The 25,468-nt window shown below is 42.7% G+C and overlaps 1 protein-coding gene across 2 annotated transcripts in view; it reads right to left on the reverse strand.

Moving 5' to 3' along the window:
* Positions 1-280: 280 nt before the first annotated feature.
* The window catches only part of GRK4 (G protein-coupled receptor kinase 4), a 327,289-nt gene continuing 302,101 nt past the window's right edge, over positions 281-25,468 (reverse strand). For both annotated transcript variants that reach the window (XM_069203507.1, XM_069203503.1), the window contains 2 exons: positions 14,341-14,472; positions 281-2,206 (listed from right to left, as the gene is read on the reverse strand). In XM_069203507.1, coding sequence (XP_069059608.1) covers positions 2,153-2,206; positions 14,341-14,472 — 186 coding nt within the window. In that variant the 3' untranslated portion in view covers positions 281-2,152. The remainder of the gene's footprint in view (positions 2,207-14,340; positions 14,473-25,468) is intronic.

A 25,468-nucleotide genomic window follows, 5' to 3' on the forward strand; every position in this document is an offset into this window, starting at 1 on the left:
CAGTGAAAACAACAAACAACACTCAATCAGGCCGAGCATTAAACATTTCTATAGAAGGTCAAAGCGCTGGGAAAGAAAACTGTATAATCTCTATAAAAAAAAAAAAAAATGCAATTAATTTTCTTTCCTGCTGGTGCACTACACTTACAGCCAAACTCACTGGCTGAATATAATTGCTCTTTGAGGTCATAAAAATCAGGCTACGCATTTCTTCCCAACAATAAACCATTCATAAAAGGGTCTTTTGTGTACAAAATCAAAGACAAGTTCCAACTTTCCATTAAAGTACATTTAAATTACTTCATTTTTAATAGGGACCAAGAACGATAACACAATAAAAAAATAACAAATTTCGCTCTCCTATTGGTAATATTGTTTCTAAGTAAGGAATACTGAAAACTAAAGGAGCTCTTGTCTTTCCGCTTAGATTCTTGCTTTTCCAGAAGCAAAACTCAAACATAAAACATTCATCCACATACATTTTTGCAAGGACATGTGCCATTATAAGAGAGATAGCCCTGGTACAGACTCCACTCCTGCTTCTACTTGTGTTTTTGTTTTTATAAGTTTACTATCTCCCCCCCCTCATGTCGTTTTGTTCCCTCTTTGCAGCACCAGAATTATAGGTTGCATCAAAGTGGTATGGGGGTCCCCGATATGCTGGGTCAGCAGCTGCATTGCTGGAACATCCCTCGGTTAGAGCATGGGAGCTGGACCTTCCTTGGGGAGCTCGAGGTATTGCAGAGTTGGCGGAAGACGAGGGCAAAAGGAGTGTTTTCAAGGCCACTTGAAGGCAGCAAAGCTCCCAGATACAACCTGAAGTCCTTCCAGACGTCTAGCACATTGATGCGTTTGACTTTGTGTGTCATACTTTGGAAAGGATTGGTTGGCAGGTCTGATGATACAACCTGGCCTGCAGCGGGGCCCAAGAGTGTGCAGTATGTCCAGGCCTCTGTCACATGGGCTTTATATAGCACACAGATCTTTAAACTTGCCACTTTGTTTGACGAGTAGCCAGTGGAGGGGGCTCCCCGGATGTCAGTCATTTTCTTATACTCAGTCAGAGTGCAGCCACCCGGTATTGGATTCTCTGGAGCTTCTGTATTTTCTTTCTTGTGTGCCAATGTTGTCGACATTACAATAGCCTCTGGAAACCCACATATACATTTTGAATTACTTGATCACCTCAGAAATCAGATGGTTTGTCAGCCAAGCCCATCACAGTACAGTCTTAGGCACCAAGCTCTGAATGATTATGAAAACGCAACAGATACATTTGTTTGGTTGAGGATGACTGACCTACAAGTACAGCAGAGCAGCGATAAAGGCAGGAAGCAGAGACAGGCAGACATATATGAGACATGCACATGTTGTAATGTATCAGCAAAAACACTGAAGAGAAGTGCATGTGAAACTAAGTGGTACATGAACGAAAGCCTCTCTAAAAGAAGACCAACGGCAGGTGGCCGAGGGTGGCATTTGTTTTTAAAGAATAAGGCAACATGGACAGTGTACATAACCAAGCACAGCGTGGACGATGCAAATCTGTGAAAACCCCACGTTTATCTACAGTTGCCCACAGAGTGCACCCAATAACCTGCCCAGTCCCTCCCACGGCGTAAAACGTAACTTCCTAACTTCTTGCCGAGTGCATTGCGTGTGAGCTGAGCTCAGGAACAGTGCGCTTGTCTCATGCTTGAAAATATAATGATTGCTATTTATATAGGAACTATTAGCCCCTCGGAATACGCGTGATCAGTCACTGACCTATATAAACTTTGTCCTCTGAAGGAAAAAAAAATACACATCACAGATAGGATGCTGTGCGTAAAAACGTTTTAAATAGTTTGTCATATTTATATATATATGTATATATATGCATACATATATTTGTGTATGTGTGTGTTTGTACGTTAATCCATATACATATTTATATAAAGACACACACTGAAGTGGTAATATGGCTTTTTGTTCAGTACAGCTGTAGTGAAAATATACATCTGACCAGAATTCAAGTACAAATTTACAAAATCTGTAAACTAATACAGAATTGTTTTTGTTTTTAAAACATTTCAACAGTTTATAGATACAAATAACACATCCAAAGTTCATCCATTTGCCAGTTTGATTTTCTTCAACTATAGTCAGTGGTTTATATTCGGGGCAGCTCCTCTTCGTCGTCGCTGTAGCCAGATTTGAAGCATACCTAAGAAACCAGACAGAATCATAATAAACTGTTAGCTGAAGGCTAGAGTGCAGTGATATCAAGTTATATTTATCAATCCTCTGATATCATTGCCTTTTCTCACTGTCCGCCTTACTTGAACAGGATGGGCCTGATTCACAATTTAAGTAGTACATTTACAATTGTAGGTTTACAACTAGGTGCTAGTGCAGATTTACTGCTTTCTGGTATCCCCAAACATTCCCAGAAATAAGCATGGAATCCTGTCCCAAGTGCAGGTTCCCTATCTTTTCCTGGGATGGTTATGCAACTATCCCAGCAGGATTTCCTTACCGCTGTGTGGAATTGTCTATTGTTGACAACTGTGCACAGGATCCTTAGGATCCCCTGTACAAATGCACATTTCTATTTTATGCGAATTTGTGTATGTCAGTAAACAGCTGTGTGTGGGTGTCTATAATGTTTCAAGACGAACCATGCCTTGGAAGGTTCATCTCCACACCAATGGAGTGGGATGTAGGGGTGTAGAGAACTCTGCACTCGCGGAAGAGATCCAAGAATGAGTAAATGGGTTTACGCCTCCTTGGAATCCCTTTGTGAAGGTCTGGAAGGTATAAAAAAAAACTAAATTTGGTCATAAGCTTACGTTTACGACTGAATTTACGTTTTTGAATAGGTCCTCAATTGCCACAACTTAGTGCTTGCAAACACATTTTTTAAATGGGTTGTGATTAGTGACGAGAGTCAGCCTTGGTATAAAAAAAGAGAATCAATGAAAAAGCACGACACCAAAATAAAAAAAAGCCTTGATGCTGAATGGTTTGATTAGCATTCGACTGACAACAATGAGCCCACAAAAGATACATTTCATAATGTTGAAGGTGCACTGGAACCTCCTAAAAATCTAGTATTACCCAAATCTTAACGCTGATACTACCCTCAACCACAATTTTTTAAATAAAATATATTTTATTGGTTTTCACATTAAAGAGCGAAAAATAAACATAAGGACATGTGCCATTATAGTATACTTGAAATATTATATTAAAATATATCAAATGGTCACGTGCATAGTCACAACCTCAGACAGCCTACTCACTGAGCTCACCAAAATACCCCAAGAGCACACAGATCGAACACCACGGTTAGCCCCTATTAATGTACTGTTTCTGATTTAACTCTCACAGTTCATAATGAGTCACGTTTGGCACCGATTATTCAGGGTGGGTGAGTCTGTAATGAGCTGTAACATCTCAGCCCATTACGTTGAATTATCTTGTCAATTTTTCGTTTGTACATCGTGTTTTTTTATATGTATCTCTTCTGCCATAACCCATTCCAGTAGATCTTTTTCCCAGCCAGTGTAAGTGAGTGGTCTCTCTTGTTTTCAATTAACTGCAATTCTGCATTTCGCCAGTACCTTCCACAGTGATAGAAATATCCCTTTCATTTTGTTTTCCATATTTTTTAGACATTGAACAGTAACTTTTTCATAGTTTTCTCTATTGAGGCTCCCACTACTGTCTTACGCACCCCAACCATTGTGTCACATAACTCTGAAATGCAAAGCCAGGACCAAATCATATGTCTGAAATCAGCTATTAATTCTCAACATTTGCCAGGGCTGGCCATGGTACCCGAGTATATATTTGCCAGTCAGGTTCAGTGGTTTCAGGGATGTCCTGTGCACTTTTGAAACTGTGTTAGCTTGAAACAAGCGTTCATGGAAATACCACAGACTTGTGTATATGCTCTTCTCCATTCCCCATCTGTTTTGTGCTCGGTTGTATTGTGTACCCACCTCTGTTGCACATGTCCAACCTCCACATTCTGTACCCCTGTAAAGATTTATACATATTGGTTATTAGTTTTTTTTTCCCCTCCAGTCTTCAATATTTTGCTTGGAGTGGTTGTGTGAGCCCCGGGGCATCTGTGAAGACCCCCTTGAGATGTTTGCTACTTTGGGATATTGCAAAAACTGGCTCCTCCCTATTCCTTCCTCAAAAGTCACAAAGTTATTATTGCTGCATAGATTACCTGGTAATTTACAACCAACTTGTATCAATTCCTTTCTTTAACCCGAATTGGAGTTATATTTCTTACCATAAACTGCCTTTCAAGTCTACCCTTTTTAGGTTTCAATTTTATTACATTTTTCAAAGAAGAAACCAATGAGTACAAATCAGCCCTCACCTACGTCCACAGGCCGGCGGGGTAACGGAAACATAAAAACGCAAATGGGGGAGGCAGAGGGGAATGGTCCTGATGGAGGGTAAAACCTTGGAGAGCCCAAGAGTAGTACACTCGACAGTGGTCAGTAATGCAGATTACAATGCAGTCAGTTCAGCTAAGACAGTATTCAAATCAGGAAGTTACTGTAGCTCCTCCAAGTGGATCATGGTGTGCCTGGGTGAGGTGGGGTACTCTTAGGAGTCTCTGGCAGGATAGTTCCCTAAACTCTTGGGCACGGAAGAGTATGCATGATCCCCATGTCTTGTTGAATTGGGGCAGCTTGTGTCCAACTACTGTGGTTAGTTTCTCCATACCCAGGAGGCTCCAGAGTTTGTGAAGCCACTCCAGTTTCATTGGGACGGTATCTGTCCCCCACTTAGCTAAACTGGTTTGTTTTGCTTCACATGGGGCAAGAGTGAAGGCTGGGCCCCGCATATAGTGCAAGGAGTATATTAGCACATTAGGAAATCCTAACAATATGTACCTGGGAAAGCACGATAAGTCCGTTTTATGCATCTCATTGATACCTGCCAGCACCTCTGACTAAAAGTGCTGCAGTTTGGGGAAGTACCTGAGGATGTGTGTTAGTGTCCAAGGGTGACCACAATGCCGCCAACAACTGTCATCCTCTCCTGGCTTCCAGTTGGCCAGTCGTGCAGACGTGTAGAATCAGTAGTGTATGATTTTTAAGAGTGTTTGCCACTGGCACTGAAAGCGGATGTACGTGTTCAATGCAGAATATCTGCCCATTGAGTAAACTGACATTCGCATTCCAGCTCCCATCGCCATTGTGCAGAGGATGGGACCTTAAGTGGCATAGATGTATGATAGGAGACTTGTCCGTGTTGCAGGTGATAAGGCACCTCTTGAAAGGTGTGAGTGAGCGACTTGCATGTGGTTTTATGTGTGGTTGTGTGACCCAGTGTCTGATAGCCAGATACTGCCAATGTGCACTAGAGGGGATAGCGTAGTCCGAATGGATTTGTGCAAAATCTAAAAGGCTGTCTTGGTCAAAAAGATCTCCCACTCTTTTACAGCCAGCAATTTGCCACTGGAAGAATGATGTGCCCTTCAGGGCGGGTGAGAAATCAGAGTTCCCAAGTATCAGTGTCTGTGAAGAGAAATGGGAGAACAATTTGTTTGGTAGCTGTACCTTGCCCCAAGTGCCCACTGTTGCCCAAAGCACAGAGATATAAACCCCCACTGGTCTATGTGGTTTAGAGATCCAGGGTATCTTCCAGATATCACTTGGTCAATAAAGCACCAGTGTTTTTCGGTCTCGGACCTAGACCACTACACTAAGTACCTAAGTTGTGCTGCCTGGTATTGGTTAAATGGGGAATTCCCAGTCCACCCTCCATCAGTGGCCAGTCCCATTGGCTGAGCTGATATACCTATGAGGGTGTTTGATACTCGATTGGAGTCTCCTCCAAGGAGTATGTCAGTGTCAGGTGATGCCATTATCCTACCCATGGGTTCCTGTTAGTCATTGGGGGCGTACAGTGCAGGCACTGTGAATGTGTGTGTATGGCAATACGGAGTGAAGCATTCTACCTGTCATTTCTGCATGCGTTTGTATTACACGGCAAGGGAAGTATGTGTCTAAAACAACCGCCACTTCAGCTTGCTTCTGAAGGCCCGAAAAGAAAAACTGGTGATCGAAACAGCAGGAGATGCCAGTCCTTCTTGGGGAGATGGGTCTCCAGGATAATGCAGATATCGCATTTGGATTCCTTGAACATGGAAAGGAGAGCCAAGCACTTCAAGGGGGCATTAAGGCCTCGAACATTGAGGCCAAGTATTTTAATTATACTATAGGATAGTCTGCCTTGCCCGGTCTACTAGTAGGAGTGGTTAGGCCCAGAACTGTGAGCAAAGCAGGTACTCAAGACGCAGCCATTGGACTGTGTCAACCCCAGTGTAAGCGAGTGAGTGAATTGTCAAGGGGGTGGGAAAGTGGAAACAATGAAAACAACAGAACCACAGTGTTCCCTCTCCTGGGAACCAACATCTCCAAGCGATGGGGGTCTATGTCCATGGCGATTAGGCATCTCTGCAGCCAAGTGTGTGGGAGAGAGGGAGCTCCATCACATGATGTTTAAACGATTTCCCTGCTGCAGCCCCGCCACCAGGCCTAGCAATTATAAGGAAGTGAGTGTCATATCTGGAGGGGAATGAATGGCATATCCACTATATTAAACATTGGTTGAGGGGTCAGTCCTTTTTCCGGCTCAGTTGCGCTCCCTTGCTGTTGGAGTTGCCGTAAGAGTGCCGCCCACATCATGTGACTTTTGGATGCTGTGGGTTTTGCTGTAGACTTTTTCGCCGCTCGTGATTGCTGCTGCAACCTAGCAGTAGGACGAGGTAATGAATGAGTCTTAGGTTGGCGAGCATCATCATCTGAGGCAGTCTTAAAGGATAGTGTGTGCTGCCTCAAGCGTACAAACTACATGAGTCTCCTTTTCCAGACAAAAATAAGGCGGAAGGGGGTATCCTCATCTGTAGCAAAGCCCTTTCTCGTGCAGGACTGCTAAAGTCGGTCGCAGTGTTCTGCGCCGCTGGAGTGTCACTGGGGAAAGGTCCCAACCTTCGAGTCTTCGAAGGTGATGGTGGTCTTGTCTCAGACAGCCACCATGAAGATTTTCTTTTGTTTATATGAGTGGAGGCATGTGAGAATGTCTTGAGGTGTGCCAGGGGTCTTGGTTGCCCTACCCGCCCTGTGAGTGTGGTCCAGTGCAATGTCTTTGTCCATCAGTTACGGCGCTACCTGCTAGAATAGTCGCACCACATATTTCTCCAGTCTCCCCGAGTCTGCTTCAATGGGACACCCCTGGTGCGAATTGTGGAGTGGCACAACCTATTTTCAAGGTGTAATAAAAATCCTCATTTTTGTCCCACAGCACCAGCAGTTCTCTTTGGTGGTCATGGAGTTCTTCCTCTTATAGGTCACCTGACCGCTGCAATGTGTCTAATCTTTGACCCATTTCACCCAAGTCTTTCTTAAGTTCTTCGACATCAGCCACCATATCTCGTTTGAGGGCCACAGCTCTCTCGGTGCCAAAGAAATGCTCCAGGAAATTACGGGTCACAGACTCTCCAGACAGCAGAGTTTCAGGCTTGGGCTCAGCTGTCTGAGATGATACATTGGGAGAGGGGAGGCGTTTGGGCACTACTCCAATTTTTGTGCGAGAGGTTTGCTCAGCATGTCTTTCCAAGCAGTGTCTTTTGATGTGGTGCGGTACAAGGTGGACCGTCACGAGGTGAAGACTATTTTGCACAGACTAGCGCCTGCGCTTCAGACTCCAGAGTGCTGAGCCTCCAGATTGGTGTCCTGCAGTATAGTTGATTTCTCTGCGCAAGGAGTCCAGCGACAGTTCAGGAGGCCCCACTGCCACTGTTTACGCCCAGGCGGCAACCGGCACAGGGAGCTCTGGACACAAACCGCATGAGTATCATCCATCTCAGGACGTTGAGTGTGGGTCTTGAGCCCCTCCAACCAAGTCTCTAAGGGGTGAAGTGTCCGGTCACCACTTCACAGTTTGATCTACGTGTTACTAGGTCTGTTGTAGCCTATGTAGGTACTCAAGTGGGTTCGGCCCAGTGTGGAGCCATCCTACACAGTCAGCATTACGTGGTTCAGCGCAACACTATCACAGTCATTAGCGGTCAGCAAGGCAGGCAACATCCAAAGCAATTCCAGACTCACTGATTATCTCTGCTCCTGGCCGTGCCCACACGGGAGGCAGTCGGCAGGTTCCCTGTTGAATCTATAATGGCACTGACCCACCCTTCTGTGTTGTGCAGCAGCAGGCCCATGCGCAGTGGAACGCGCACTTCCACCTGGAAAGTGTGCCTTCACTCGACGCTCCAGTTCTCGCTGACAGTCACTCGCTATATAGGTGTCAGCGTGGGGCTTTGTGCACCGTCTGGGAGGCTCCGAAATGGGTTACGGAATGGCTGCCATTTTAGAGCTTCAGCGTATGGCTCGGTAGAACTGTAAACCACGCCTACTCTGTTGCAGCAGTGACTGTGCTTCAAAATCGTTTCATCTGTTGTGCACTAGTGTATCGAAGGTGCACAGGCATTGTGGCTGCCCCGGCAACACCGCTGAAGGTGCTTTTCGTCCTGCACGCAGTGAAGCTCCGTAGCAGAGCTGCTAAATGGCCGCCATTTTGGCCATGCCCCGTCTTACTCTATTTAATTTATTTCACACTGCTGATTTCAAAAATAATAAAATTAACTTATTTTGAATGTAATTTATCTTTTCTTCATTACTGCCAGAAAAAAATATATTTTCACTTTTATTGCTTTTTAGTTTACATTGAGATATTTCTACATTTTTTTATTACAAAACATGCCAAACACTATGGAATAAGTCCAAAATACACAAAAATATTGTGCTTGAAGGCAACAGTCCGAATTTTACATGCACTAACTTGCATGGAGGCTGTAAAAAAAGGTAAGAATGGATGACAGGAAACACTTGCACAAAACTCCTCTCTGAGTGAGCGGTCTCTGTGTGCTGATCACCACTACTATGGCTTTATTTTCTTAAAATACTGCGATTCTAAGAGGTTTATGCAAGTATCCACGCACTGTTGTAGAGCCAGAAGCAGGGAAATCCATAATGTGTTTCACCTGGACAGATGACCGTCCCAGTCCTTCAGTGAGGAACACAAACAGGTCGTCAGAATATTACACAGCTCTTAATAAAATGGAAAAGTTGATTTTTCCCTAGTCGTAGAACGTGAGAAGTCTTTCAAACTTTCCGTCACTCAAGTCAGTCTGCGCCATCATGGGCATCCAGTGAAGGACCCTGGCTATCAAGACATCTTGCATTCTTGTTTTTAAAGCAGTTACAGCTGGTAGAATTTGCTAACAAGGAAGCCAATGTTGAGGATTGTTGGAAATGGCCCTTTTTGCAGGGTTATCCCCAAACTTTTTGCCTTCTTCCTCCTATTTTTTTAGGTCTGTTTTTGCTGGTTTATTGTCTCTGCACACTTTACCACTGCTAATCAGTGCTTAGGCGCAAGTGCTCCCTATAGAAATTGTACTGTTGATTGGTTTATCCATGATTGGCATATTTGATTTACTAGTAAAGTGCACTAGAGGTGCCCAGGGCCTGTAAATCAAATGCTACTAGTGGGCCTGCAGCACTGGTTATGCCACCCACATTAGTAGCCCTGTAAACATGGCTCAGACCTGCCACTGCAGTGTCTGTGTGTGCAGTTTTAAACTGCCAATTTGACTTGGCAAGTGTACCCACTTGCCAGGCCTCAACCTTCCCTTTTCACCACATGTAAGGCACCCCTAAGTTAGGCCCTAGGTATCCCCATGGGCAGGGTGCAGTGTATGTTTAAGGTAGGACATATACTAGTGTATTTTATATGTCCTAACAGTGAAATACTGCCAAATTCGGTTTTCACTGTGCAAGGCCTACCTCTCTCGTAGGTTAACATGGGGGTTGGCTTTAAATATCCTTAAAGCGCAGGTTCCCTTTGAGAGCAGATGAAAATATGGAGTTTAGGGTCTCTGAACTCACAATTTAAAAATACGTCCTTTAGTGAAGTTGGTTTTTAAATTGTCTGTTTGAAAATGCCACTTTTAGAATGTAATTGTTATAACAAATGAGGCAAACCCATATAACCCTTAGACCTGGGTAATTTAAATATTAATAAACAAACTAGGTCAACTTGGGGGAAGTATATGCCTAAACTCCCATGGCATTAAAAATACTTAATATTTTAAATATCATAGTTGAACGATTCCTATTAATTCATAGAATACATCTCCTCTTTTTTATATTTCCTGGTGTCAATAATTTACAACGTCCTCCAATTGGCAAGAATCTTCCAATACTTTATTGAAATTTGATGGCATTCCTTTATTTTGCCTTAAAAGAGTATTTTCGGGTTGTGTCTGCAGAAAAAGAAAACCACCGTCCGTGTCATAGCGACACGGACGGTGGTTTTCTTTTTCTGCAGACCCAACCCGAAATCGTTTAAGTATGATATTTAAAATATTAGGTGTTCCCAGTTAAAGGAGCTATTCAGTCCTGAGGATGACCCACTAATGATTGATGTCTTGATATAGGGTCGAAACGTTGACTATATTATATGTGGATTATATATAAGCAACTTCAAGACACCTGGATTGAAGGGGTCTTTTTGAAGTTTGCATTTTTCTTTGTATATGTTTTTTAACCACATTTGTATATATTGTACACTTATGCACGTACATCACTTTTGCACTTTCATTGCATTGTATATTGGGAGCACCTACTTTATAATGAAGTTTTTATGGTTGAAGGAGAGATATGTTTTTCATTAATCATTAAATGGTGATATAAATTAATTTGGAGTATTATACATTCATTTTAGATTAAAGTTGATTGAAAAAAGTATTTTTAATGCCGTGGGAGTTCAGGCATATACTTCCCCCAAGTTGACCTAGTTTGTTTATCAACTTTTAGAAAGTGGGCATTTTCTTTCTTATACCATTCTGTGACTCTGCCTGTTTGTGGATTGTCTGTCTGGGTCAGTTTGACAGTTGGGCTGTTCACACCCCTCCTGTAGACAGTGACACAAAGGGGGCTGGGGTGTAGCCTGCATATCTTGAATAGCCATCTGTGCTGGAGGGGAGGAGTGGTCACTCACACCTAAAGGACTGTGCCTGCCCTCACACAATGCCATCTCCGACCCCCTGGTGAGCGTCTGGAGACTGGCCTGGACAAGGAAGGACTTTGCATACACTTGAGACTTTGCTTTGAAGTTTGCCAACTGCAAACGCAGAACTGGGTATAAGAAGAAGACCCAAAACCCCAGACTTTGAGAATCTTTCTGGAATCAAGAGGAACCTCTGCAAGGAGAAGAGCTGAAAAGCTGGAGGAGGAGTACTGTCCCTTTGCTGTGTTGCTTTACTGGACTGGCCTGCAGTTGCTGCTTCTGCCTGAAAAGAGAGCACAGGGTGAACTTTGCTGTGAGTCCTGCTTGAGAAAGTTCTCCAAGGGCTTGGAGTAGAGCTTGCCTCCTGTTGGAAGTCTCAGGGACACCAAAGACTTCAGTTTCCTCGACCTGCAGCACTGGGAACTGTGTGTTTTGTGCTGTTCAAGAGGAGAAACCACTGTGACGCCGCCAACGTCGATGCTGGCCTGCACCGTGACCTTCCGCCGCCGCACAGAGTCGCATTGCCCCTCTTTGCACCGTGACCCTGGTCTCACTGACGCCGTTATCGGACGACTTCACCAAGCCACTGCTCGCACCGTGACCTTTGGGCCCCGAACTCTGGCATCGCCTGTTCACACCGCAGCCTAGGCATCCTCGACGGCACCGCTCCTGCTGACACCGGCGCCGCTGCCTGCACCGTGGCCTGTGGACACAGTTTGTGAGGTACACGAAGCACCATCCCATTCCCCACCGCAGCCCCGGACCACCGACACCAGCCCCATTGACTCCTGTGTTGTCACCAGGCATCCTGCCTTCGTCGTGGCCTGTGGACACCGCTCGTGAGGGTCACGAAGCACCGTCCTGTCCCGCACCGCTGGCTTGGGCCTACCGATGACATTGCTTCAGCAATGACAACGCTGCCTGCACCGGGACCTGTGGACACCACACGTCGCACCGCCCCGCTTCACACTGCAGCCCTGGTCTCACCGACGCAGCTGGACACCGTCACCGAGCTGCTGCCTGCACCGTGACCTGTGGCCACCGCACATCGCAACATCCCACTTCGCACCGCAGCCCCGATGCCATCCATGCCGGCACACCTAACTTCATCAGCCTGGAGTTCGATCTGCAAAGCGTGTGACCTCAAGGGCCCGACGACTCCTGCACCAACTCCGGAACCGACACCACGACGTCAGTGACGCTGCTCTCCGGAGCTCACTGCGAGGTTCACGACGCCCTGCAAATCCAAGGTACTGTTTGCGGGTCTTCCCGACACCGTAGCTGGCCCACAACGCTGCAGCCGGCCTGATATGTTGGTTTTGTTGATCACAACGCCGTGATAGCCCCAGGTGGAGCTATCGACTTCAAGGAACTGTAGTTTTGAGTAAATCTTGCAGAATTCATATTTTTCTTACTGTATGTTGGATTTTTATCATATTCGGTCTTGTTTTCTATAGATAAATATTGGCTATTTTTCTAAAACTGGTGTGGTGTCCTTTTGTAGTGTTTTCACTTATTACTGTGTGTTATGTGCAAATGCTTTATACATTGCTCCTGAGATAAGCCTGACTGCTCCTGCCAAGCTACCAACGGGGTGAGCCAATGTTATCTGAGCTGGTATCTCCCTTATCCTGACTAGAGGGAGGGTCCCTACTTAGACAGGGTGCAAACCGACTGCCAACTAGAGAACCCATTTCTAACAAGGATGAAACAGTGAAACAATTATTTAGTCTTGCTTTAATTATTGAGGTCTCCGTGGTGCCTTCATCCTTCTGTACCAAAAATGTTGAGGCGCTCCTGGGAGACGCACTTTAACGTTGTGGTAACTTGGTATACATGCAACATAAGTGAGCCACAGCCAGCCTGTCAAACGTGTTTGGTACTTCCTCTGCTTTGGCTCACAGCAACAGGCTGCTGCATTCTCTTTCTACAGTTTTATATAGAGTGAACTTGAACCAAAGGTAGTGGAGTGATTTAGCTGATCACCAGCTACATTTTTTTTAGGCACTGGGAGAATAAGTGGTTTGCCAAGAATCACAGGCTATTGAGCCAACGCCGAGACTGGAGCCTTGTTCCCCAGATTTGAAGGTGGCATCTCTGGCCGCAACACCACATCCTCGCCCCTCCACATTTCTCTTTCTTGCTTTCTCTTTAAATCTATGGAATGTAAACTTATGGAATATGTGTGTATTATGGTATTGGTTCTGCTGTGTAGCCACGATTCACAATTGGTGCCTTCCCTGAATTCAGTTATGTAATATTATAAAACAGATTCTATTTCAGGCTGGAGGAGGACAAAGGGGTATGAGTAGGTAAGTGAACAGGGACTGGGGGGCCAGGGAGGGAGTGGCATTGGTGGGAGGGAAGGGGTAAGGGAGTTGGGTGGCAAGGAAAGAGTGATTAGGAAAAGTGGAGACAGGTGGAATGAGGGCAGAGGGAAGGAAAGTGAAAACTGCAAGCATATCCATCAATTCAGACAATGACGTGGGGCTTGGCTCCCATACTGAATTTTGCTCAGTAAACGGAGATCTCTGTGGCAGAAGCTAAGTGACATATCCTCAAGCAACACCTCGGGTTCTATTGTCATTTAACAGAGAAAATCACACAACATTCCAAAACTCATGATAAACCCTTCTGTAGCTTGATTGATTAAATACAGTCCTTGACCAGCGGAGTCAGGATCTGCTCACCTAAGCTAGTTACACATTTTTATACATCTACAACATGGGCTGACCAATATATACAGTATACAGGATCAAAACTACTCTAGGAATCCTAAAGGCAAACACTCACATTTCTTGCTCTGCACACTAATAAGCTGATCTGTGCTTGTGCATATTACATGCAGCCTAAATCTGAGAATTTTATGTTAAGGATCGCCAGCAACATCACGGAATATGTTCATCCCAAATATTGTAAGCCCTTAGTCATAATGTAAATGTTATCAGATCCTATTTGAAAAGTAACCATTTGAACAGTTCCTATTAGGGGAATTTGGTGATAGCAAAAGCATGGCATGTATCATTAACCAATTAGCAAGACTCCTGTAAGTCTATCAAGACACTGAGCTGTGAAGATATTACTGTTTTCAAAAGAGTCTCATATACTTAGCTGCACTAACAAAAATATCCATGGGACAAATGAAAATCAAAGCCATTTGACAGAGGCAGTCCAAAAACAAAGAAACAAAATAATATCCATGCGTTTGTTGTCTTTATCTGAAAACTGTGACACAAAGACCTTTTTAAGTGGTCTTACCCCTCTTCGGAACAGTCTGTGAAAGAAGCCTCTCTTTGGCCGTGGGATAGGTTTGCTCACATCTAGATCTGGTGACAAGCAGCCATCTGTTTCATAAATATTGATGTCTTTGAAGCAGTCGGTTTCAATCATCTGCATGTGACAGAAACGCAGGGAGGAAAAAGAAAAAATACTTCTTACATGTAGTCTAGACGATCTCAGAAGAGCTTCTTATCTAAAAATTGAATAATCTGTTTGGATTTTTTAAAAGGGATTCCTGAACATTTACTTACAATACCTATAAAGTTGTTCTACCAAAGACCCTGTTAAGGGAAGAGATAGTAAACTTAAATAAGGATAATTGAGATATTAAACTTTAAAAAAGGAAGATGTTGACCTGTTATCAAGTGTGGAAACTATAGCCCTAGGTTTTAATCCTCGTTCATGCACTTCATTATATTGTCTGATTCGCAGCACATTATTTTATTTCACTATGCCTCAGTTACTTTGCCTAGAAGTTGAAAGCAATAACAAAAAAGACAAATGTCACTGCATAACACCAAAGAAACAAGTGAACATACACAAAGCCCCATGCATGTAGCTTGAGTCCGTTATGTTGAATAAACCGGCCTTTTAATAAGAGCAAGTTTTTTTTTGTAAGCTGGAACATATTGCTTTTTATACAACTATATCAATAAGCATGTATTAGGAAACAAGTTGCCCCTTGAAACTCCAACTTCTCAACAGCTGAACCCACTGATAATAAACAACGCTCAAGCTGCAAGAGTCTGCACGTGGGTCTACTTCACTACAACAAAAACAAGCATTTGAAATGCAATAGCTCTCACATTTGTGAGAGTTAGAGCTAGTGACATTGTAAATGACAATGTCTTTTACCAATGTGTTTTGGTTTGGAGTGTAGTGGATGTATGTCAGGTGCCACAGCAACCCTCCCAGGCCTGTCGCTGTAGGAGAGAGGACACAACAAGGCCGCCATCTTGGGAGGGTTTTTGCCTCATTCCTAAAGACTGGCTGGGATACCCTAGAGATGTAAACCTTTCTAGTGTGTTTACCTAAACTTTTAAAGCACCAAACAAGCCACAAAAAGGCAGCGTTGTGGCATTTAACCTGGAGAATGAGGGGGTCAAAAGAGTTAGGAGGAAAGAAAAAAGGGCTGCCATATATTTCTGTGTTAAACTTTTAAAGAAATGATTCCTCTACATTGGCAATACCAGCCTAACTTCAAATGAATTACCAAGCGCTATATAAAAAAAAAATTATTCCCAGACTGCCCCAACATGCACCAGACAAGGAAACCTAGGGCAGAGGATGTGGCGTAAAGACCACAGCTGCTGACCTTGGAGCTGGTGAACACGGTTCGAGTCTCTTCGCCAGCTCACATTCCTGTGAATCTGGCCAGATCGCTTAATCTCCCCTTGCTTCCAAAAATGAATGTGCTCTTGTGTAATGTAACAGATGCTCAGGTAAAGTGCTGTAATATCTTTGTATCAGGTGCACTAACTGAACTCTATTTGAAGAGGCCCAATTTACATCCAAAAGCTAGATGTTTTTTGCTATCAAGCTTGAGGCCATGAAGAGCATTGGGTCTGGAGTCACGACTCGTTTTTCTCCATTTTGTAGACAACACCTTTTGCCATCTTCTTGCCTATGACTAACCTATGTGCCTGGTTGGTGACCCGCTAGAGGTTATCAAGATCCCATGCTATCGCCTAGTGTTAAGCTCTACTCAAGTCCATTAGTTAATGCACCCACTGCAGAAGTCTTGACAGAAAGATAATGTCACAGATTACAATCCTGACCTAGCCTTTTCACTTCTTCATCTCTGAAAGTTCGATGCAAATGACATATAGCAATTTTGTTAAGAATGCCACCTGCTTTGCAGCACTATGAAATGGCAGAATCTGTATTACCAAGCGCTACATTAAAAAAAACCAAGTTATTCCCAGACTGGCCCAACACGCACCAGAAAAACAAAGGCTAGGGGAGAAGATGTGGCGTAAGGGCCAGAGCTGCCGACTTTGGAGCCGAGGACACTGTTTGAGTCGATGCTCAACATCCTGTGATTCTGGGCAAATTGCTTAATCTCCCCTTGCTACCAAAAATGAATGTGCTCTTGTATAATGTAATCGGTGCTCATGTAAAATGCTGTAATACCCTTGTATCGAGTTTGTGCTACATAAAACTGCAAAAATACAAATAAAAAGCTCCAATACCTTTGTGCCGAGTTTGCGCTACATAAAACTACCCAAAAAATTCAATAAAAAAAAAAAGACACCGTAGACATTGCAAAGAAACAGCAAGTTGCTCGAAACCAAGGAAGATGAAGAAACAACATACCGCCATGAGTGAAGCACCGAGGCGAAAGAAAAAATTGCGCGCCACACACTAAGGTACCTTCCCGATCGTGCAATAATTCATGTAACAGGGTCGGTATCTAAGGCAGTAACAAAACAGCATCAAGGCAGGACAGACGTAAAGCATTTACCAATGACATTAATGGATTTTTGAAAGGCAGTCCTAGGAACTAAGGAAAGTGATGAGTGGAAGATAGGCGTGGTTAAAGCCCAACGAATAGATTACAACAGGTCGAAAAGCAGCACTTGTGCGCTGCTATGCTCGACCACAGCATGCCTTTTTGCCCTGCTTATTAGATACGGATTCAGTGCAAGCCTTGGCCTCAGCATGTCCTTTCTCTTTCGTTTTCTCTACTCTTTTAGCAGGTCCAGTTCTCCATGCTTTCCACACTATTTACCCTCTGTAGTTCCTTTAATCTCCCATTTTTGTTTAACAATTTCTTCACAAGTTTTTGTGACTTCCCCTTTTCCCCCATAGTAACTGCTACTCACGTTCTTTCTCTCAGCACTCTTTCCTTTGCAGTTCCTGCTCTCCCTCTTTCTACACAGGTGTCATCTCTTGCCCAGAGTTAAAAAAAATAGGTCAGGCAATGTGTAATGTTAATGGTAACAAGAGGATCCCTAAAAGGTGGACGCCATAGGCCACGTGTCTAGCTAACGTATGACTTAAGATGTTTCAATTCAATTTGCTAAATGAGCACGGAAAAATACACAGTGACCCTGCTGCTGAAGCACAGCCACAAAAAGTACTAGAAGAAAGCGATCAGATAAGAAGGAGGAGGCTACACTTAAGTGAGCAACAGGAGGCCCATGGCAGCAGGAAATTTAGCGATTCTGTAAATTTGCAGATTGAAGGCTTTGTGAAACATTGAGTGATGCCACTACTATTGATAGAATATCCTTAGATGATCCATGCTTTCAATAGGTGCTAGATCTTAATTTTAGCTAATTAATGTAATCTGTGAATCACAATGACCAAATAAGGTGTGTATAGGGCACCTGTTGTCACATTTAAGAAACTGAAATATTCTAGGTTCAAGAAGGAAAACTGGTCATTTCACAAGTGATGAAAAGTAAAGAGAAAGTGTTAGACTGTTTTCTATGTTTGTTTTTTGGGAAGAGCGCAAGAATGACATAACACATGTTAATCTACAGCTTCCAACATATGAATTCAGTATTTACTTAGGCATTTATTATTCGTTTAATAACAAGCAGATATGTTTAAGGACCTGAAAATACTCATGAACCTCTTAAAATATTAGCTCATTCAATAGTTAATTTAATGGTCTTGCATATATTCTTTTAATCAGCTTGCCTTGGTGGGCAATAAAATATGTAGATTGTTTGACACATTACAGCATAGCCAAAAATATGTCTATTTGTAATATTTATTATATATATATATATGAAAAATGTTACTTACCCAGTAGACATCTGTTTGTGGCATGTAGTGCAGTAGATTCACCTGCTTTGCATAAGTCCGCCATCTAGTGTTGGGCTCGGAGTGTTACAAGTTGTTTTTCTTCGAAGAAGCTTTTCAAGTCACGAGATCTAGTGACTCCTCATCTCCGTGATAGTGCGCACAGGCATAGAGTCCTTTGTTAGATTGTTTACCCGCAGGAGGGGGAAGTAAAGAGTGTACAAGTGTATATGTACAGATATAGTAAAGAAATGAGATGTCCATGCAATGTATATACATATTTACAATATATAAAACTACAACGTCACAGGCTTCTGGGGAGGAGGGAATGTGCAGGTGAATCTACAGCACTACATGCCACAAACAGATGTCTACTGAGTAAGTAACATTTTCCGTTCGATGGCATGTGTAGCTGTAGATACACATGCTTTGCATAGACTGTAAAGCAGTCCCCTCCTGAAAATAAGCGGTGGCTAGCCTGTAGGAGTTGTAGTAGTTTGAAATAGTGTTCTAAGCACTGCCTGTCCAACATTTGCTTGTTGGCGAGATAATACATCCACACAGTAGTGATTAGTAAATGTGTATGGTGTAGACCATGTGGCTCCTTTACAAATGTCTGCCATTGGTATATTGCCTAAGAATACCAATGAAGCCTCTTTATTCCTAGTGGAAGGAGCTTTAGGAGTTACTGATAACTGTCTTTTAGCTTTAAGATGGCAAGTTTGTATACATTTGACTATCCATCGTGCTAATCCATTTTTTGAAATAGAATTACCTTTGTGAGGCTGTTGAAAAGCCACAAAGAATTGCTTGGATTTTCTGAAATCTTGTGTTCTGTCTATATAGTATGTGAGAGCTCTTTTACATCAAGGGTGTGAAAAGCTGTTTCAGCAACTGAATCTGGCTGTAGAAAGAAGACCGGCAATTCCACTGACTGATTGATACTCTTGTAGCGAATTGAATCACCTGTGGGTGAATCTCCCATTTGTGTATTTGTTGCTGCGTCCTGCTTAAGAGGTCTGTAAATTGATTGTGTATCCCTGGGATATACTCTGCCACTAATTTAACACGATTGTGAATTGCCCATTTCCAAATTGTTTGTGCTAGAAGGGACAATTGAGATGGATGTGCCCCCCTCTCCTGTTTCTGCAGATAATACACTGTGGTCATATTGGCTGTCCTTATTAACACTGTCTTGTGTGTGATTTGGGTCTGAAAAGCTTTGAGTGCTAGGAATACTGCTAGTAATTCCAAGTGGTTTATGTGATATGTCTGTTGGATTGAGTCCCATTCCCCCTGTATAGTGAGGTTGTTGAGATGAGCTCCCCAACCTATCATTGATTAATCTGTTGTGATTATGGTCTGAGGCACAGGGTCCGGAAAGGGCCACCCTTTTGAGAGGTTGGCGTAATTCCACCATTGCAGAGAGTGGTAAGTTTGGCAGTCCAACAACACTAGATCCTGAATTTGACCGGGTGCCTGAGACCATTGTGGAGAGAAACATTGCTGTAGGGGTTGCATGTGAAGTCTGGCATTGGGTACTATTGCTATGCCTGAGACTATCATCCATAATAATTTCATCACTAACTTTACTGAATAAGTGTGGTTGTATCGTAGTTGTGATATGAGATTGTGAAATGCTTGAATCCTGACTGGGTTTGGGTATACCAATGCTGAATGAGTGTTCAGAATTGCTCCTAGATACGGTTCTATCTGTGATGGTTGCACGTGAGATTTTTTGTAATTTTTAGTGAATTCTAGATTGTGTAGGTTTTTTATAGTGTATTGAGTATGTTGTTGACAAATTTAAAGCTCATTGGCTTTTATGAGCCAGTCGTCGAGATATGGGAAGACATGTATGTGTTTTCTTCTGAGGAATGCTGCAACTACCGCTAAGCATGTGGTGAACACCCTTGGTGGTGTTGTTACCCCGAATGGTAGCACTTTGAATTGGTAGTGTTTTCCTGCTACCACAAATCTTAGATACTTTTGGTGTGCTGGATGTATGGGAATGTGGAAATAAGCATCCTTGAGGTCTAATACTGTCATGTAATCTTGCTTTTGTAGTAGGGGAATGACGTCTTGTAGAGTGACCATATGAAAATGTTCTGAAAGTATGTATAGATTGAGGGGTCTGAGATCTAAGATTGGTCTGAGAGTACCATCCTTTTTTGGTATGAGGAAGTATAGTGAATATACTCCGGACCCTTGTTAGGATATAGGTACTATCTCTGTATTAATAAAGTGAGATGCTCCTGGGTAAATCAGTGTGAATGAGGAAGAATGTTTAATGGAGTGGAAATGAGTTCTAGACAATAACCATGTTGGATAATTCATAGAACCCACTGGTCTGTAGTGATGCTGTGCCATTGTGATAGAAATGTACAAGTCTTCCTCCCACAGGAGATGTGTACTCTGTGGGGATGGTAAGGAAGTCAGTATATTTGAGTGAGAGGAACCTCTGGAAGTGGATGGTTTACCTCTTCCTCTATAGTTGGATCCTCTATATGAGCCTCTAAATGATACTCTAGTGTAGAATGTTTTGTTGGGAAGTTGTTGTTTCTGAAGCTGACAGTTTGAAACATCCTCTAAATTGTGATCTATGAAAAGTACCTCTGGTGAGTGTGGTATACAATGCACCCACCTCTTTGGCTGTCTCAGAATCTTTTTTAAGTTTATCTATGGTTGTGTCAACCTCAGGGCCAAATAGATGTTGTTTGTCAAGAGGCATGTTTAACACTGCCTGTTGTATTTCAGGTTTGAACCCTGAACATCTTAACCAGGCATGTCTTCTAATAAGAATGCTGGTGTTGATTGATCTAGCTGCTGTATCAGCTGCATCCATAGCAGATCTAATAGTATTATTAGATACTGCTTGCCCTTCATTTACTATTGTGTTTTTCTTTTAGTGTTCTGGAGGGAGGTATTGTAATAGTTCTTCTATTTCATCCAAGTGTGCCCTGTCATATCTAGCCAAAAGAGTTTGCGAATTGGCTATCCTCCAATGATTTGTAGCCTGTGAAGCTACTCTTATCCGCTGCATCTATTTTCTTACTCTCTTTGTCTGGAGGAATGGAATCTCCTGTGGACTGACTGTTGGCCCTTTTTCTTGCTGCACCAACTACAATTGAATCAGGTGGTAATTGGGTTCTTATAAACACTAGGCCTGAGGGTGCAAGTTTATACTTTGTATCTACTCTAGGAGTGATAATTCTGGCTTTAACAGGTTCCTGGAAAATATCAGAAGTATGTCTGAGCATTCCTGGAAGCACTGGAAGATAATCATATTGTTTAGGTGTACACGCTAGTGTGTCAAAAAGGAAATCTTGTCCGTTCTGATCGGTATGCTTTTGCACGTTATGACAGACCGCAGCTCTAGCCACTACTTGATTGCATGCAGTAGTGTCTTCTGGTGGTGAGGGTCTAGCAGGCTATAAGTCTGGATCATTTGGTAGAATGGGATCAGGGTCATATGTATCCTATGAATCTTTATCCCGCTGGTCATCAGTAAGATCATCCGTGACTGGTGATAATGAGGATGTGTGTGGTGACAACTGTGCTTCATATGTGGGTGATGGTGGTGGTGTGGAAGGAAGAACAGGAGAATGTGGTGGTGAAGGCTGTTTATGTTTTGTGGCCTCTTCCTGTTTATCCTTGGAGACCTTTTTTGATGGAGGTATATCCTTTAAAGTATATCTAAAAGTTAATTTTTTTAACGTGTTTTTTCCACTGTTTAGCGTCCATCACTCTAAAATAGGTTGTATGTCCAAGGATTCATGGGTAGAAGTAGTTTGCTTTCTACCCGTGTCTTTGGACTCCAAAAGTTTGTGTTTTGTTCGAACTGAAAGCATCGGCTCTGAAGGTGGTTTAGATTTTTTCAGCTCTGAAGATGCGCTTTCTGATTTTCGTCTCGAGACACTTGTTCGATTCTGTTTGGTTAATGTCGAATGCACACTAGTCTTTAATCTTGGTCATCTGGACTTTCTTTTCGAATCCAAATCCGACCATGGCTCAAAGGCAGTGGAGGACCGGCGACATGCTGGAGTATTTTAAAGTATTTTTGTGTGGTGCGATGGGGCAGTTGTACTCACGTACTGCGCTGGAGGCACGTAATCATCGGAGTGTTGATCGGAGTCTGAGTCTTGGATAGAAAACGCTGCCCCTTGTCGAACTTCTTCCTGGACGTGTTCTTTGCCAAAGATACCAGGTGTGTCTTCTGTGGACTTGCATGCCATTTCGAGACTGCAAGCTCTACAGTCCCCGAGAGTCTTTTAAGATCGAAATGATCTGCACACGTTGCAGGTTTCTTCTTGATTATCTGGAGATAGACAGAGATTCCACACGGAATGCTGATCAGGTATGGGAATTTAGTAGGCCCTATAAGGGTGAGGCCCTTGTAAGGACGAGAATTCGACCCAGATGGTCTAAATCGGATTGAGTATAGATGGAAACACGATCAAAACAATTCCGACAATATTATAGAAGAGGTAGAATAAGGTCAGAAGTACCGAACCGAGATCCACCGGAGCTAGAGGAAACACATCTAAACCTGACGGAGGAAAGAAAACAATCTGACAAAGGACTTAATGCCCATGCGCACTATCACCAAGAGGAGGAGTCACTCGATCTTGTGACTCGAAAATCTTCTTTTAAGAAAAACAACTTGTAACACTCCGAGCCCAATACCATATGGCGGACTTATGCAAAGCAGGTGTATCTACAGCTAAACATGCCATCGAACATATATATATATTTATAGTTTCACTGTGCCAGTGAATATATAAGGCTTTGCTACAGCATTAAAAATGTTTAGGTGTAAATAGGCCTGACCAGGCAACTGCAAAACCTTTATATTTAAAGTGTTTCAAGTGATGTTGCGGACATTGCCTAAAAGGAAGTTGTCATCAAAATACAGTGTTTCAGTTGAGGAAAAACACTAAGAAGCATGGAGACCTGCCTTAGAGTTAAGGAAGAATGTCAGTGCTCTTTTCCTCAGATACCTTTTCCCCATTGGTCAGAGGGGATTAGTGGTACAGTTCACAAATCCCCTAAAACCATATCAGAAGCTTTAGCCCATTATAGTGAAAAGAAAGAGACTATAGATATACTATTGAGATGGTTGACAGTGGAACCACAGGGCTCATCACTCATGTACAAAAAATAGGTAGAGATCTGGCAATCTGCCAGTCCACAAGCAGCTGAAGTGATTGACATACTGTAAGCATAACATAAAATATACACACTGCAGATAGATAACAGGAAAATTAATATGTGTTTACTCTCTCATCCGCAACAATATACATATTGAAATCTCAAAGTGTGTGGTACATATGGATCATATTAAACAGCATCTAGATTTAAAAACTGCACTTTACTCACAAAAATATTGGAAATGACAATGTTCAGGAGAGACATTCACAGCAACAGGCAATTAGTATTAAAACTACACTGGTGCACAAATTGCATATTTTTGATATTCCTGAGAAATAATCAAGCTCCCTTCCCAGGTACTGCTGGAGGCAGCAACAGGAAGTTATGAAATTGATGTGTCTTTGCATTTTGCATAATCCAATAGTATTATAGACTATTAATCCAGGAGTTTTAAACCGGTTTATTGTCACAAAGTACTTAGGGTCAAATTTTACTTCAGGAATGTTATATCTATATTTAGAGATGTCATAGGCACTACAATATTTAGAGTTATTAATAACTATATTAACTATTGTGTTTTATGTTAATAGCTAAAACCATCCCAGGCTTGTATTATTCATTATCAACATTATCTTCTTTATAGTATGCTTACCCAAATGTGTTAATTTACTAGAAATGTAGAAATAGCTCTACTGTTTCCATTAAGTGCCTAGCAGTATTTAGGTGGAGAGGAGGCACTAATATAAGTTATATCTTTTTAATTTAGTTATTGTTGGATTTTATGGTATACTGCTCTGTAGAGCATCATATACCCTACGTATTAAGATATTCAAGAATTTAGGTTGACATAGCCTTGTGACTCCAAGACAGAGCCCTGCTCCTGTTAACTAACACATACACACCTGTGCTATTTATATTTGTAGAGTTCACAGTCTGTGGGGAGAAGAAGGACAGGGGAGGAATCCTGGCACTGAGCAGATGTATTTGCTCTCAAACCTAGGTTGGGATTTGTTTTGAAGAGCCAAGTCTTTAACTTCTTGCGGAACTCAAGAAGAGATGATTGGCATACCATGAGGCGAGATCAAATTGGCCTGTTTCCTCCCTCCCCCACCCTGCCCGCTCATCTCATCTAGTCTGTACCAACCTCCTTGTCCGATGATGCAACAATTGCGACCACTGCCGCCCTTAGTGGATCCCCACAAATTATTTCAAGCCGGACTAATAAAATCAGTTTAAATGACTTTCAGTTCTCGTATTGTTGTGTGCTTAGAGAGAAAATGCAATAAAAATACATAAAGGCTCAAACCAGACAGTATAGCATTGAGAAGCTGCTGGTTGATGAAGAGGTCAGTAAGAAGGCTTTTGATAAACTTCAAGGACTTTGGCTGGGTAGGACAGGAGGGCAATCAGTCTGTAGTTGGTGAGTGTGGCTGGGTCAATGGAGGGTTTCTTGAGTAGGGGTACAACTGTGGCATGTTTCCAGCCATCCAGGAAGGTGAATGAATTGATGGAGGTGGTAGTGTTTGAGCTTTGCTGATAGGCAGAAGTCCTTTGGTGAAGGCATGGTTGGATTAGGGGTTCAATGGGGCTCCAGAGTAAATGGACTACATGGTGGTGGTGGTGGTCCCATTCATGAAGATGGCAGGCCATGAGATCAGAGTCTGTTCTTTAAGCAAGATATCCTTGGTTAGGGAAGAGGGCATGAAGGGGATAAGAGATTGGATACTAATGGTTACTGTTGACAGGACACAGTTATGGTGTGAATAACTGCCTGCTAAGAAACAGTAAGGTAACACATGTACCATATACTTGGAAAATAGTTACAATTATTTAATTTATGTTGGGAGACTGAATGAAGTGCTGAGAGATCTCATAGGTCCTTAAACTTCTCACTGAAATCTCTCCATGCACACAAAGATCAGGCAGATCCAAATCATTTCCTCAACAAAATGAGATCTCTGATAAGCACAAGATGAGTCACACCGTACTAACAGTCACTCACTTTAAATTTAAAGTCACAACCTTGAAGTGTGAAAAGGGAGGAAGCGTTGTGTCTGTTTATATGTTGAAGTGATGTTCCTATTAAGCTCAAAATAAAGCCAAGATGGTTCTCTGAAGAAGGTATGTTTGATGTACTTCTGCAGACACCACATTATGTTAAAAGTAAATAACTACTGAGCATCACTACTATAACATCAGGTAA

This window comes from Pleurodeles waltl, chromosome 1_2 (assembly GCF_031143425.1).
Source record: "Pleurodeles waltl isolate 20211129_DDA chromosome 1_2, aPleWal1.hap1.20221129, whole genome shotgun sequence".
Classification (NCBI taxonomy): domain Eukaryota; kingdom Metazoa; phylum Chordata; class Amphibia; order Caudata; family Salamandridae; genus Pleurodeles; species Pleurodeles waltl.